This window comes from Schistocerca serialis, chromosome 4, assembly GCF_023864345.2.
Source record: "Schistocerca serialis cubense isolate TAMUIC-IGC-003099 chromosome 4, iqSchSeri2.2, whole genome shotgun sequence".
Lineage (NCBI taxonomy): Eukaryota > Metazoa > Arthropoda > Insecta > Orthoptera > Acrididae > Schistocerca > Schistocerca serialis.
This window is the reverse complement of record NC_064641.1, coordinates 326,914,764-326,927,897: the sequence shown is the minus strand read 5'-3', so window position 1 is coordinate 326,927,897 and position 13,134 is coordinate 326,914,764. Positions and strand designations below refer to the sequence as shown.

The 13,134-nt window shown below is 37.9% G+C and overlaps 1 protein-coding gene across 1 annotated transcript in view; it reads left to right on the top strand.

Moving 5' to 3' along the window:
- LOC126474437 (venom carboxylesterase-6-like) overlaps positions 1-7,833 on the top strand; it is a 138,231-nt gene extending 130,398 nt beyond the window's left edge. The window contains exon 10 of the mRNA XM_050101908.1: positions 7,499-7,833. Within this exon, the coding sequence (XP_049957865.1) occupies positions 7,499-7,685 (187 nt within the window). The 3' untranslated portion in view covers positions 7,686-7,833. The remainder of the gene's footprint in view (positions 1-7,498) is intronic.
- Positions 7,834-13,134: the final 5,301 nt, after the last annotated feature.

The window sequence follows — 13,134 nt, the reverse complement described above, 5'->3', positions numbered from 1 at the left end:
TGTATAATTTTTATATCCTTTTAAATAAATATACGTCCGTATAACAGTACAAATAAAAATATAATTTTATTTCTTAAATTAACGTGCTATCACTGTATGAGTAAAACTGTAGTTGGTCTGCAAACCCCTAAACACCAGTTCTGAAAATACATGAGGGAAATTACCAAAGTTACACTTATCGGCCTGCTATGTTACACAGTTCGATGATACTTCTCACCTCCAGAATTAACTCAACATGAACAACACAACATTATTTAATTTGTTTAGTAATAGTGACTGTATCTGTCGTGTACCGTTGAGCTTATTAGTTACATGTATATCAGTAGCATGTATTACAAGCACTTAACTCTATACCTTTATTACAAGCAATTAACTCTACTAGTACTAGTACTAGTACTAGTACTAGTCTTTAATGACCTGTAAGCATTCATGTACACGTACGCTTTTATATGGATTGGTTGTATCAAAGAGTGCTGAAGTGGAAGTGTTTGGTACAGGAACACTTTGTAAAAAATATGCGAGCTCGTAACTATATTTTACATTGGTGGGGTTTTTAAAGATATTTTCCTCTTTCAACTTTTTACGAATCATCTTGTATGACTCGTAGCTGGTGGATGATCTGTCGTCCAGTATGGGATGTAGTGATTTACTTGTATTAAATATGTTATTCAACAAACGTAAATGTGGTAAAGAAAAGCTCTTCTCAGTTTTTTTTCACATCCTGAATTAAAAAAGTCGAACTGTCTAATTCCTTTTTTGTAGTGTTATGGAAGTTTTTAATTGGGTGTTTCTTAGCTTCAACTATATTATTTTCTGCGATATTTTTTTTTATTTATATAATAGTTGTCATTAATGATGACTATCACCTTGCTTTTACCTACTGTCATTACATTTGACTTGTCATCGCGAAAACTTATTTTTAATGTTATTTAGCAATCGATTTTCGTTTTAGAGAGCATGTGAAATCTTTCATTATTTAAAATTTTACTTGTTTTGATCGCGGTATTAAACGCATGGTCTTTCTGCATTTTGGCTTCCTTAGTGACTCTTTTGGTGTCAACAACAATTTCTATTAGTTCACCTGACTGGACCTCTTTCTGTAAATTAAAGAGTAAGACTTTATTTAATAGTGTTTTCTCAGTTAAATCAACTACTCTGTCAGTGAATGTAAGTCAGCTGGCACCACTATTGGTTAATGGTTGACTAGGTTCTTCAGGCAACTTTCTGAGTTTCTTATCATGTCTAGTCATAATTGGTATGCAATATCTAAGCATCCTGCTAGAAATACCTTGTTGCGTTTCATTAAACGTTCGACCTGATAACGTACTTTTCAATAGCAGTTCGATCTGTGTAGCTTTCTTCAACATCATACATCTTTATTTATAAAATTCTCGTGTTTATAATTTTAGCCATACAATTTTACTTTTACACTTTGATCATTCTTGCAATTTTGGAGGAATTACTAATGTTTACTACAGCATAGTCTTGGGTAACCTGTAAACTAAACACTTTTGGTTGAACTAGCTGAATTCTTACTTTTTTTGTGATGTTTAAGAAAACTATTATACGCTCCTGTAGCCCGACTAGGCACTGCACTGTATTGTTGTTAGCTAAAATGAGCAGTCGGAGAAGGAGGCGATCTACAACTTTGTGCTGTAGTCTTCTTAAGAACTTTTCATTTCTTTGCTAACATCGCCATGTTTATACATTAGGCCTTCAGCCTGTGACATTAACATATTTTCTCATTTACGAAGATGGAAATTTATTTAATCAAAACTAGTAATTCACTAATGTATCAATATATAGATATTGTTAAATACATAAAAGGTTTTCATTAGAATGCTACAGTACAAATACAGGCTCGCATATAAGATAGAGTGGCGTCTATATGTAGACTAGTATTTTATGTGTCTTCTTTTAGCACTAAATTTAAGGTGCCCAAAATGTGATTCGTATATCATAAAACATCTGCAGTTTTTCAACACTAGGGCTTGACAAAATCGAAACGAGTTAGGGTTATTCAGTACACAACTGAAAGGTCTCACATAGTTAGGGTAAATGATTTCATGTCCTAAATTCGCCCCATTATGTAGTCGTTAACATCAGTGTTGCTTAAACAATTTCATTCATCTAATATTAATGAAAAATAAAGATACGTTAAATTAGTCACTCATATGAATATTTCTTTTCGAAAATTTAGTTTTTGGACTTTATGAGCACAATACATGAGATCTTTAAGTAATATCTGCTTTATATTTGTTACTGAATAAACTGTAAGACAAATACGGTTTTTATTATATTCTAGCATTTATCCCTGCAGTTTCATCTCTGTATGCATTCGATTTGTATATTGAAAACACCTCTTCCTTCTCTCACTGTTTCATCTCTTACTCCCTTTGTCTGTCCACCTCATCCTCCCGCCTCCAACTGTCTGTCTCCTGCTCCCCACTCTTTCTGTCTCTTCATCTCCTCCTTCCCCTGTCTTTGTAGTTTCTTCATCCCCTCTCTCTGATCTTACATTCATCCCCCCTTTGACCACATCTTCTCTGTCTCTATCTACCACTCTTCCTTTTCCACCTACCTGCTACCCCTCTGCACCCTCCACCTGCCTCATGCACCGGGCCCTTCTCCCTTCTCTCTTTTCATTTCCTCATCCCCCTTCTTCTTCTCGTCGCTTCCTTAGTCAGTCTCCAACTGTTCCAACCACACTCACCAGCATATGTAGCCCCTGCAGCACAGTTCAATAAAGCAGGCCAATGCTGCTCCCACAACATGGGTGTAATTGCTGGCAGGCTACATATCAAGAGCTTGAAAATCATTTATTTGCCCCTGATGTACAGGTTGCCCAGCGAAGCGGGTTGATTTAGCAGATCACTGTTCCTGCATAACATATCTGTCATTCATTGTAACCTGTATGCCATGTGTTGGGAAAAGTACGCTTCTGATTGCATCTGTGCTCCATTAGTAGTTAGAAGGTTATAAATCTCACAGTGTTGCCACTCATGTGAGCTGCTGTTTCTGTACCAAATTTGACTGAAATCGATTTAGTGGTTTGGGAGGCTGAGTGTACGGTCTTCCATAACGGAAAAATTCCTGGCCGTGGCCTCTTCATGGTTACTGCAGAGAATTAATCTGCTCAGGATTAATAAATAAAATAAATACTCCATTTATTCAGGATAAACTAACTTCTCCATAGTCATATGCCTCTACTGATATATAATCATTGTAATATGCTAAGACCTGGAATTAAAATGCTATACAGAATCTGGGGGAACGCATGGATGGTCAACATTCTGTAATGAGCACTGCATCACATATCAGTGAAACACTGGAATCACTGTATTCAAGCTGAGACTTAAAAAACAGTAACAGGGATAGGACTGCAATGGTGAGGGGCAGTTGGTGCACTAGAGTTTATCCACTTTAAAGTGCTCAAGTACCCATTGTCCACATACCATCGACTCCACAGATGGTATCTAGCAGTGAGTTTCACATTGGTGAGACTATGCCACAAACTTGATTTCCAGTGTCCACATACTGGCAACTGCATAGTGAGTTCTGCTTAGGTAAGATATGCCTATAGTATATTATCTATATAGCAGCACTTGTACAGCTAATGCTTCGCAGCAAGGCCATCATTGGTAAAGTAATTGAATCAACTTCAGACCTTACAAGTACCAGCAACTGCACAGCTGATGCACAGCAGTGAGTTTGGAATTTGTAAGATTACACAGGCCCACAGAGCATTGACATCAACTTGAGGGCTTACACATACCACCAACTGCAAAGCTTATGCTTTGCAGTGAGTTCTTCATTGGTAAGATAATGTCAAGAGCCTAAATGCCATTAACCACATCTAGACACTTGGACATCCGTTCTGACACGTCATGATAATGTGACAGATGATGAAATTCGCATGCAATACAGACTGGCACCACCACTGAGAAGATGATACAAGGCTGTGTACACTAGTATCGACACACACTTTGAACAGATCAAGAAACAATAGCAATTCACAGGATCTCATTGTAAGTCGTTAGTAAACGAGCTGTAATGGCAATTGAATTGGACACTATGTTAGGTCATCAGGGTGAAAATCTTTATAGAACACCAAACATTGGTGTGCATGAACAAAAACCAGGTGTGAGATGGCCTGTTTAACACCTGATGACACTAATGAAACATCATTAATTAAGTAAATAATCATTATTGGAAGATAAATAGTCATCTTGGTAATGGGAGCTTTCAGTGGCAATGGGATGGAGATAGCACATGCCATGGGTTCAGCATGGAGTGACACTCATGGCAGCAAGAGGAGCCATGGAGTCAGCGCCCAGCGATGTCACAGGGTTGCTGGCGACACTGTACTGGCGTTTTCACTCACGTTTTCCATAGTTGCTAGCAGCCCTGTAAAGTGGGTAACCAGGACATGTACGATCACACTGTAGATGAGGCCCCAAAAGGCAACCTTCTAACTCTTCTCGAAGTGTGTGTAGACGTGCTGAGTCATGCTGTAGCTTCCCAACAAAAGAAAAGCCATCAGCATCAGAGTCTGCCCGCAGGGCACAGATGGGTGGAGTTGGCAGCAGGCCACTATGAAGTCATATGATGGGCTGCTACCTTTATCCTTTGGTTCTGCCACCAGAAAGCCTGCTGGAAAGAGGCATCCACGCCTATCCATCAGTCTTGGCTTCGATGGCGATGCTCTGGCTCGTGGTAACAGTGTCCCCATGGAGGGGACTTGTTGCTCTGTGAAAGACTGTAGACGGCTAGACGTGCAGGAGTTAGACCAACATAGTTCCAACTGCAGGCTGAGTGGCAGCAGATTAAGTAGATGCCAGACTGATACAGGCCCCTCCTGCATGTTGATCAGCTGCAGACTGCCGTACTTCCACTGGAAGAGGAGTAATATTATACATGGCTAATCTGTATGTTTTGCCACAGTGAAGTGGCAATGACATCACCTTCCCTGCATTTCTTGTCTGTTTTTGTTGCAGCTGAAACGTGACTTAATTACGGTTTCCGAAGTGAAGGTAGACATAATTAGCAGAGTCAGTGTACTGACTCGTTATTATTGGATCGAGTTACGCCTTCTTACTCCACTCAGCAGGCCAACACAATGATGACATCTTCCTCTTTCTGTAATGCTATGCATTGGTGATTTGTACATGTAACACTTACGGTGTGTAGCAATTAAGTCTGTCATGTGTTTCTTTCTAGCTGGTGTTCCAATTAGCTGTTGTGTATTGACCTCCTTCGCTCAGCTCCTGCGTTTCCAAGGGAAGACTTTACATTTTTTACTCAATTACGTATAGCTTATTATTCTGTGACACTGCAGATAGATTGGGAGACTGAGGCAACATTGGCTGGATGTAGAACTTATGGTAGCGGGTCTCCAAACTGATCACGCACAAGGTCACGCCAAGTCAAAGGAGCTGATCCAATCCACTTTGAGACAAACCCCAGAAAGAAGAAGAAAGAAAATGAACTTGATGAGAGAACTATCAGATATTAAAGTGACAGCACATCTCTCGATGCACAGTAATTATTTGATTCCTAGTTACTGAAATCTCAACCTCAGGTGTTAGATATCACAATTTTCAGGTGTGTCAGGAATCTATGAGATAAACACATATCTTTTATGTTGCCTACATAAAATTTCAAATGATGTTATGTCTGCTGAGCTCTGAGTCCACCATTAATGACGTTCTAGAGGTCAGTCAGTCCAATGTCCTGGAGTGGTGTTGCTTGTGGACATCATGTTAAAATGAAAAAGGTGCAATCATGAATAAATATGAAGGTGTTAGTATCATCTACGAGTTTAGGAAATTGTTCGTTCCACATAATGTAGAGGTATGCCATTTCAGACATTCTTATCCACAAAGCAACGAGGCACAAAAAGTGGCACACAAATTTTTAGCAAAGATATTGAGAATAAATTAGTCTTTAGGTCAGTTTCGCTCATGATTACGTACCAAATTCTTTACAGCTTAAAATGCAGCTGGTATTTAAGAACGCAGTTGATTGAAGAATGCAGAGTTCAGAGGTTGCCTGTGATGAGTTTATCCCTGGGTGTTCCAAGAAAATGGCAGGGGTATATTCAGAGTCTTCATCTGATGAGCGTAGAAATCCATTTTCCCAGCTTTATTTTCTACAAATCATTAATGACAAAATTCCTTGTCATGAGAAAACTGTTTTTTGAGCTGATGATGCTATTGCAAGTTAACAGCTAATTCGCAGTTTTTAAATGTTAGCACGCCTTTATACATAACGACATTTATTTTCTAGTGGAAAATGTTGTACCTGGAGGGTAGTAGTAAGAATATACTGCGTTTTATGGTCGCTCTTTCAATACAGTGACCGATTTTTTTATTAATGTGGTGGAATGAGCACTAGAAACGACCGTAAGCTTTTTCTACTGTTTTTGTTATTGTGAGAAGTGAAACTGTTTTGTGAAACGTTTGTGAATATCATTTAAGTCCTGTAAAATATATTAAAGTTATTCAGAGAATATATTTCATTCTTCTGTTAGTGTTTTTTGGCGAGTTTTATACATAATTTTGAAACTAAGACGGACGGTTGAACAGTTCAGCCATACTTTGTTGGTCGTGCACCATCTTATACGTAGAAACACTAGGTTTCCTGGCAAATGAACTGAGTTTATTTAATGTCTTAACAATTTTCCCTGTCTTGAAAATGGAAATTTCTGTTAGTTACCAATAGCTTCTGCTTCAAAATATTTTTCAATTGTAACTAGTTTTTGATATTACTTTTTCTTAATTTTAATTCACTTATTAATTATTCATGTGTAGTACTGTATAATTCAAGACACATATTATTTAACACTGCAATCACAAAATTTTCCTGACTGCGGCACTTTTAAATCTGAATAGGATTTGTGTTGTTAGGTACATAATCATGTTGCACCTTTGAACACTTTTTCACGTTTGGAGAAAACTTACTTTTCTGAAGTAACATCTGTAATTTCAGAAAAAGACTGCAGCGCACATAAATCAATGCTATAATTTCAAAATGAAATAAGAAGATGCGTTAAACTCTTATTAGGACTGACTAGAGGTGAAAGTCTGAAGTGTTCCAAGGTACAACAGTACCTCTTATATGAGAGCTAAAAGTCCTCGATCTTAATTAAATATCCTTTTTCTGTCTACAAGAATGATGAATTGCTCTACTTAGCGAAGACTTTCTACTTGTAGCAGTTCCCAAGAAGCAAAGATTGAACTAGATAAATGCGATTAGTTAGCAATGGATTAACACAACTGACTGTTTGAGCGACAAGTACGAGTTAAGAGCTATCGGTAAACTGGGTTCTTTGAAGTTTTGTCCGTTGCTGAGTTAAGTTTTAGTTACATAGGTGTAGCTGAAAAAGCAGTATCTCTTCCTTATTTTAAAATCTACCTAATTTCTTAAACATCTGAGAATTATTGACGTTTCTTCAATATCACCCGATTTACTGAATGTTTTGGTTCATATTCTGCAGAAATCCAACACTAACTGACGAGCTGGTGAATTGGCCGAGAGTGACTTCTGACGACCTGTTGGAATATCTGGATATAGGCCAGACACTACAGGTGAAGAAAGGGCTCTTCCAAGAGCGAGTAGACTTCTGGAGATCGCTGCCTCTCAGAGAAACACAGCATCAGAGCAAAGTCAGAGAGGAACTCTGATTTTAGATAAAATGGAAGCCGATTTTACACTAAAATTTTCTTGAAACAAGACTGTATACAAGAAGTTTAACGCTGTGTTTGTTATTCTCTTTGAATGTACATGTCACTGTCTTCAGAGAAATACCAAGTGCCTACAGAAAATGATAAATTTGTTAATGTCTGTTTATTCATAGGAAACACGAATTCTCTAAAGGTGACTTAATTAGACCTGATAGGCACTGTAATTATAATTATCACAGAGAATGTTCAATTATTCTTTCGAAGAAGTCAATGATTTGGATACTATTGAAACTCTCCTACAAAAGTGTATGTTTTGATATCCTGGTGTAATGATATTCTATATTAAAAATAATGAAAATTCAAGTGAATTCCACTAAGCGGATTCCGTACACTGTTTCACAGAGCGTTCAAGCTGTATAACAATAAGCTACTGGACTTTCCAACTGCAAAACTACCACCAAAAGGAATAGACACCGCACAATCGTTGTCTGCATGTGTTTTTTCAAGTGATATTTATTGCAATTCATTACGCTTATGTGTTTATATTCTTTACATCACAGAACTTAAAAAATGCTCTCTTTTTAGCTTTTCATTGTAATAATACATCTGGTATAAGAAATATTCTTATTTGACACAATGTATGGATTTTTAAATAATGATAACTGTTCTGAATATAATTTTAAGACTTTTTTGTGCTTTTCTGTTAGCGCTTTTTCCTTTAACAACAATTTTATTTAGAGTAAATTAGCTGTATTTTGCGCCATTGCTTCCAATTTTCATCCTTGAGTTTTGTTAGTAAATCGGGAATTCAGAGCTGAATTTCGGTAAAATTGGAGGCATTTCTTAAGAAGACTTAGTTACTATTGTGAGAAATTAATGTAGTTGAGTGGACTCTCTGTTGTTCACATTACAGCCTTACATTGTGTATGCGAAAACAAATGGTGGAACGGCTTTGTGGTTGTCTCTGATATCGGATCCTGAAGCTTTGTCAGTGTCTACGATTAGTCCATATCTTTTTTTCTGCATAAGATCACTGAATGTGTAACTGGCTCATATCTGCTGGTGTAATCCAACACAGTTCTTTACTTCGTTGGAAATGAGGCGCATTAGAATGGTTTTATTAATTGAAAATTTTTAATGTGCTTTTTAAGGCACAAAAGAATGGCGGTGTGGTTCAATAGCAAAAAAACTGTCAGTTTCTCACTCGTATTTAATAACTAGCCTATTGTTCATGTCTAATGATATAATCGTTAGCAGGACATTAAAGACAATCGCTTCCCACCATTAGATTTTATGAAATGATTTGAACTACTATTATTACAGGTTATGTTAGTAGCTATGTTTTCTGTACAGTATTACTAGAGTCTGCCAGAAAAGTTCCTTGATTTCATTGATGTATTCTGTACTGTCCAGTTTCGTATTCAATGGTGACAAAATTCTGATACTTCTAACAGAGGATGTACTGAAGAGAAGGTCTACAGATGAGACCTACGTGGATTATCGTGTCCCACTGTATATTATACGTATACCTATGGTGATATAGCGAACAAATCAACCAATATTTGTTGATCAATCCCTTTACATATTTAGAAACTTACTAATCTGTTCTGGTTAACAGGTAGTGTTAGTGTGGGGGAGTAGACTGGATGTACATATTCTTTTTAGTTTTAGTTTGTATTTGTCCTTGTGTCTGTGAAAGTAAAGAAGTGGTGCCCCCACGGTTGGAAACGCAGACATATTGTATAGTGACTCTGAGGATGACTACCTCCATTCACAAGCAATGAGACAACGTGACCTTCTGCTGAAGGAGAGCTGTGATAACATTAATACTGAATGGAATGCAGTCATCGTTTCGTGGTCCCCTGAGATGTCAAAAAACGCAAAAAATATGATGAAAACTCAAGGGTAACGTGTCTGGAGATAGTGGAAAGGATAGTGGACATTATACACCAGAATTTATGCTTTCAGTAGGCTAATTGTATATATATGGCCTTCCACAGACATTCCACATTGAAGTCTGGTTTCTATTTCCACATGCTGTAGTCATGCAGTACGTAATATTACCCGTAAGTTCTCATTTTTTTACCCACTGAAATATTTTGTTGAAATCGTTGAGTACCTTGTCGTTGGGGGCATGTGCAGACACTGCGAAGAAGTAGCCGCGAGGTACTGGTAAGATGATGCGTATTTTCTATTACAGAAGTAGGCCTTCATATGACGTGCTGCACTATTCACAAGCTAAGTACTAACTGAGTGCTGTCATGGAATGGTTGCTTCGCTGAATATGTTAGTCAAGTCTACCTATCGATTCCCGGTAAAAACTGAAAGCCTACCACCTTTTTGAAAAATTACGCAAAATGTTCAGTTAAAATTCTGAAACAAATTTAACGTGTTTTTCACTCATGATTCCCTAATAGTGCCATTAGACACAGAAAATCTAATGTCAACGGCATTGTTTGCGCAAGTGCAACGAGAATTTCATTAACAAGTTTCTGGAAGAAACAGATTAATAAGTTTTGATGAAGACTCTTGTAACATTAATGCATAATTCTATAATAAGCTTCATCTTGTAAACGATACCCGCACAAGACAATTTAATTTCCGTCTGTATGCTATGAGACTAAGTCCTCAGATGAACTTTCAAATCCTAACCAACAATGACGAACTTTGTGTTGAATAGGTTGTGTGACTACATGGTTGCTCCGAAATGTCTGTATCCGCAACTGCAACACGTCGACCTACGTGATAACTGTATATGCAATGGAAGACAGCATAAGCGTTCCTGGCGAAGTAAATCAAGTGCATTTCTTAGTGAAGCGGAAAAGTTAAAAGCGTCCAGGTACCGTGAGGAAACTCAGCGTTGATGTAAACGTGGTTGTAAATTCAGACAATGTACATCTTTTAATGCAATGAACAGGCGAATGCAATTTGGCACAGAAAGACATTCTAATATTTGAAAATATTATTTATAAGAGAGGTAACGCCATGCACACAGCTGGAATCTGTCTCACATATGGCACGAGAATTATCAATGGTAGGCCTATGTGAAAAGATCAAGTAATAGAATGAGATAGTTCTTCGAATTCTTTTAATGCAGACGTGTTTATATACATGCCACCGGTGTTCACCCATGTGTTAATCGCAACTGGGTATCACCATATACTTGAGCACACTGTTCGGAAGCTGATTAGAATGTAACGATGGTTTCATTACAGTTTGAAGAAACCCGCGGCGTGAGAATTACTCTACATAAAAGTGACTCAAAAGCTGTACAGTCTGGATGGAACGAAAGTGATACCCCGTGAAATGCAAAGATTCAGCGAAAAGCAGGCTGCGCCCTCATCCAAGCATGTAGAACAGTATGTTGAAACCACAGATTAGCATCGTCAGTCCGAAAACTGGCACAACGTGCACATAATACAAAAGAAGTGGCTTGCTGTGCGACCACGTTGCCTTCAACTGGAAGTTCCACCGGGAGCACCTTTGTTGATTCCTGCTGTCCGAAGTCCTTGAAATCTGCGAGACGTTCCATATGCGGCAACACAGAAACAAAATGCCGCACCCAGACAGAGAGTACAGTTTGTAAGCACTCTTTTGAAGGTAACAGAAGACTGAAGAGTAGGCAGAAGAGTAGGCAGGGATAGCCGACTACTTTCGGAGTTCACTCATTTTATCACACAAAGTACATGAAAGTCTCACTGCAACATCTGCCATCGCGATTCAAATGGTACACTTCGGTGCTCATAATGCAACACCTAAAAATTTAAGTAAGCCATATTACCTGACTTACACAGGCATTCAGTTCTCCAGTAACTTAATATATCGGCAAATTCTATACTTTTATTAACAACACAGACCACTAGACACATATGTTCCACCTTGAAACTGCAAGGGCCTTTTCGAAGTGAACTCTTGTCGCCCTAGGTTTCAGCACGTCTTGGTTGCTGTACCAATCGATTGGTGGCTTTACTAAAACAGTCTCCCATAGAGTTATTTTTAAATTTCGATGCAGTTTGTAGGACTTGCAGAAAAAGTGCTCCACTGAACGAAAAGGGGGGAATAAGAGCACCAGTATTAAGGTAAGGTGGGGAGAGGGGAGTGGTTGGTTAGGCGTCCATAATCCATAACTAACTTACGAGTACATCATGCATATGGAGGGGAAACATCATTCTTTCAGTATTTTCATTTGCAGTGAAGTTTGACTACATATTCACAGGGTAGAAAATTTCCAGTGCTTTGTTTTATTTGGATGTGTGTATTCTCTATGGAACACTGAAGAAGTACTTTACATGACTGAAGATACGTATGGCTACTTAACCTAAGTGCTACAAAGCTTCCGATGTGCCACAGCTTTATTTTATTTTACTTTTTATTTTATTTTTGCCCTCGGTATCTATCAGTAAACTGATGTGATGGGGTCTCCGTGTATTGCATGACCTCAAAGTCAAATAAACCCCTGAAAGCTCTTTCAGTTCTCTTTCAATGTGTGTCTTTCTCAGGCACAGTGTTAAACCGTGTATATTTCGATTTCTGCTCTGCAAACATAATTCAGAATTTTTCATCACAATTTGGGATTTGCTTCTTTCCTTTTATATTGAAATTCTGACAGAAGTGCAATGAATGACAGTTGTCTTACTAAGTTGTCTTACGAAGACTGTAAACAAGTTGTTTTAAGAATCAGTGAAAGTCGTTTCAATCTGTGCTTCAGAGAAAATCTGATATTTGCCGAAATACATGCAAGATGACACACCATCTTTAACACCCTTGCAATGAAACTTTCTCATTCTCTTACTGCGTGATACACTTCCACCTTTTGATAAAAAAAAACTTCACACACAAAGTACATGGGGTTGTTCAAAGCCACTTACTGAGTCAGCATTTAGGTTTTTGGTGTATTTATTTACATGGTAAGTCATTTTGTCTTAGGTAAATATCAATTTCTTGGTCAGACGGAGAAGCGAACCAGGATTTGCTTTTTGAGAACCCCGCCAGATCGGTCCCAAAATTTCGTTATCATCTACGTTTCCATCTATAATTTTTGACCACTTCATCCAAAGGATTTCCCTCGACGTTTGTGCATATAGCGCAGCTGGGCGAAGGGATTTGGTGGGCGACCTTGATTTACCCTACCCCAAGGTATGACTTAAACGAAACAGACTACAATGAAAAGAATATGTAGTCAAGGAGGATGAAATCAGTAAAGAAGCAACGAAGTGTGATATCTTCTATTCCCCAGCTTTTATCTCATCTAGTACAGGATCTGTTTTTTCCAGGATTTGGCAAATTTTATTTTACTATTTATCTCTGTGGCTGGATGCCGTTCAGCATGAAAGGTAACCTAAGTAATATTGTAAATCGTTATCACACGGATAAAAATTCTTTCTTTTGCAACTAAATGTTTTATTTTTGTGTAACAAACTTGGTTTGCCTAATACTAGGCATCTTCAGT